This window comes from Punica granatum, chromosome 5 (genome assembly GCF_007655135.1).
Source record: "Punica granatum isolate Tunisia-2019 chromosome 5, ASM765513v2, whole genome shotgun sequence".
NCBI classification, from domain to species: domain Eukaryota; kingdom Viridiplantae; phylum Streptophyta; class Magnoliopsida; order Myrtales; family Lythraceae; genus Punica; species Punica granatum.
Genome location: NC_045131.1, coordinates 15,485,590 through 15,488,670, shown reverse-complemented (window position 1 = coordinate 15,488,670; position 3,081 = coordinate 15,485,590). Strand labels below are relative to the sequence as shown.

The 3,081-nt window shown below is 36.8% G+C and overlaps 1 protein-coding gene across 1 annotated transcript; it reads right to left on the bottom strand.

Moving 5' to 3' along the window:
* Positions 1-399: 399 nt before the first annotated feature.
* On the bottom strand, positions 400-2,857 carry LOC116209015. The gene is made up of 4 exons (XM_031542587.1): positions 1,371-2,857; positions 957-1,268; positions 875-914; positions 400-786 (listed from the first exon to the last, which is right to left on the bottom strand). Exons 1-4 carry the CDS (start codon positions 2,855-2,857, stop codon positions 400-402), a joined length of 2,226 nt encoding a protein of 741 aa, XP_031398447.1.
* Between the last annotated feature and the right edge of the window lie 224 nt (positions 2,858-3,081).

Below are 3,081 nucleotides of genomic sequence, written 5' to 3'. Positions count from 1 at the left end.
GCTTCTTTTCGCTCTATTTTTTTCTTGCAGCTAGGGCTTGTTATGTGCCCCGTGACTTTGTTTGAAACCAAGGTTGTCAGAATCGCGATTCTACCTAGAATCGGTCGACGGTCGTAAAATCGTGAATCGCGATTCGAATCGTGAATCGTAAGATTCTACCTGTAATTAAAAAAATAACAATATACATATATGTAACATACTTTTCTGAGCAAAAAAAATTAATTCTTGTTCATTAAAATAAAAACACAAACCAACAAATCAACAATAAGTTATAAAAACACAAAATACCGTTACAAATTATCGAAATTCAAGGTTCAAAATCCAAATCATAACTCAATATCCCGAAATAAAAAGTTAACAACATATATCATAACTCATAACATAAAATGAAAAAGCATATCAAATCTCATCCAAATTGTCATAATCACCTACGTCATCATCATACAAATTATCAAACTCATTTTCTTCAGGAAGCTCCAAGTCATCAACCGTGCCATGCTCTTGTGTGCGCATATTCTCTGCATCTGCATCGCCAATTTGATTATCTTCACTCTCTTCATCACCGTCATTCCCACGACCAAGAGAACGCAAGTTAAAATTATGGCTTAAAGCTGCGGTATTCTCTGTCTCCTCTTCGACAATCCATTCATCATCGGAAGAAATGTCATCCACTTGAAGATCAACTTGCTTCCTGATCTTCTTATCTTTTAACTTCAAATTGTACATCACAAATACTAAATCATTCATCTTCTTTTGATGCAACCGATTTCTTCTCTTTGTGTGTACCTAAGTAAAACAAAACAGTTAGTAGATATATTAAAATGAATTCTAATAAGGCTAGGTAGCACATGGTAAAAAAAAATCCATAAAATACCATTTCAAAAGCACTCCAATTATGCTCACATCCCGAAGAGCTGCAGGTCAAACTTAATATCCTTATACTAAATCTTTGCAACTCTAGGGTATCGGCACCATATGACTCCCACCAATATGCCGGTGTCTTCTTGAACCTCATAGACTTTGCAGATGAAAATCCAAAGAGCCCTCTTTCATGTTTGAATTCCTCCAGCTGCAAATCAACCTTATCCCTCTCTTCATCATCTAACATCCGATCCATAACCTTATATAATCCACGCATAACTTCTCTATCAACTCTAAATTCAGAAGAGAAATGCAACTGGGGGTTCAGGTAATAAGCAGCAGCATGTAGAGGCCTATGAAGTTGAACCTCCCATCTCTCATCAATAACTTTCCAAACAGGATCATAGCTAAAAGCATGAAACGGGCCATTATTAGATACTTATAAATTTCAAATAATAATGAATAAGTAAGAAAATACTAAGCATATAGCAACTTATAAATAATTTTACCTTTTCCGATCATCTTTGAAGTTTGCTTTGATCTTCTGCTTAGCTTTCTCCATCTCATTATAAATAAAGCCCATCGCAGGCTTTTCATCCGAATCCACCATGCGGAGCACCTTAATGAGAGGATATGCAGCCTTCAAACATGTATTAACATTACTCCAAAATCTGTTATCCATAACAGCACGTTCCGCATACTTTCCACCTTCTAACTTTGCAAATTGACTCCCTTTCCATTGTTTGGATGCAAACATAGTCCTTAGAGCATTTCTATTATCGAAGAGGCATCCCAAAGTCAGATAAGCAGTAGCAAAGCGAGTCACAGCCGGTCTAATCAAATCTTTACCCTTTGTGAAATGCTTTAGCATCGTGATAATGAGTGTTCTCGAGTAAATGAAGGTTGTGATCTTCCTACCCTTCATTATCGTCAGCTCATGTACCTTAATTTTCTTCTCCAAATCCTCCAGCATAAGATCTATGCAATGAGCTGCACAAGGAGTCCAAAATAACTTCTTCCGTTTCTCCATTAACATCTCACCTGCCGCCTTATAATTGGCAGCATTATCTGTGACAATTTGAACTACATTCTCTTCCCCAACTTGCTCTACTATATCATCTATCATTTTGAACACTTTATCTGCAGTCTTAGAGATGTCTGATGTGTCAATAGAAGTCAAAAAAATTGTGCCCTTGGGGCTATTCACTAGGAAATTACATATAGACCTCCTCTTCTTATCAGTCCATCCATCTGACATAATGGAACACCCCGACTTCCTCCACATAGCTTTATGCTCCTCAAGCAATGACATAGTATTATCAACTTCTTTTCTCAAATATTTATCTCTAAGCTCGTGATAAGATGGCGGTTTCAATCCAATGCCATACTTCCCAATCAATTGACACATCTTCTCAAACTCAGGATTCTTCACACAATTAAATGGAATTGCACTTGTATAGAAAAAACGAGCAATCTGCATACACACATCCTCTCTTAAATCCTTTTTCATCATCTGATTAATTGTTGGTTGTCCTTGCTTGCTTTGAATGCTCAAACTTTTCTTCTTAAACAAAGTAGAGATTTCAGTTGTTTCCTTTCCCTTTCTCTTTGTACCAACTCCTACATTTTCATCATCATTATCAATGTCTACAACATCATTATTTTCCAACCCACAACTACTAGCTTGTTTCTTCTTCATTGAAATATCCTCCAAATGCATACAAATTGCGAGCATATTATTCTTAACATCATCAGGAACAGCAATACAAGGTGACACATTAATCTTGGTACATCCCAAGTGATGCTTCAATCTATAAGGACCCCCAGAAACTATCTTATTACAGTATTTGCATTTAATCTTTAGTCTTTCTCCTGGAACTTCATAACCGTGTGCCCATGCCGGATCATCTCTAACTCCAGATGTATTTTTTCTAGATTTGGCAACTACCCCAGTATTACTAGCCGATGCACTCCCAGATCCACTTGCAGAAGCCATATCTGTTCAACCCAAACTCAACAATCACTCACTTAACAATTCTAACACAAACATGGCTTAACTGATCAACTCAGTCCAGAACGAATCATTCTAGAATGAAGACTAATAGCAGCAAAAATTTTGTTACAGAAAAAGGGAAAGAGTTAGGGAAAAGGTACCTGGGTAGTAGCCCTTTGGCTATATAACAACTCCTATTTTCTTGGAAGGAGAATCAATTAAGACAG

Coding starts and splice junctions, on each gene's coding strand:
- LOC116209015 (XM_031542587.1), bottom strand. CDS start 2,857: ATGGCTTCTGCAAGTGGATCTGGGAGTGCATCGGCTAGTAATACTGGG. Junction 1,269..1,370: donor TTCAAAGATGATCGGAAAAG/GTAAAATTATTT, acceptor TCATGCTTTTAG/CTATGATCCTGTTTGGAAAG. Junction 915..956: donor TATGGTGCCGATACCCTAGA/GTTGCAAAGATT, acceptor TTTGACCTGCAG/CTCTTCGGGATGTGAGCATA.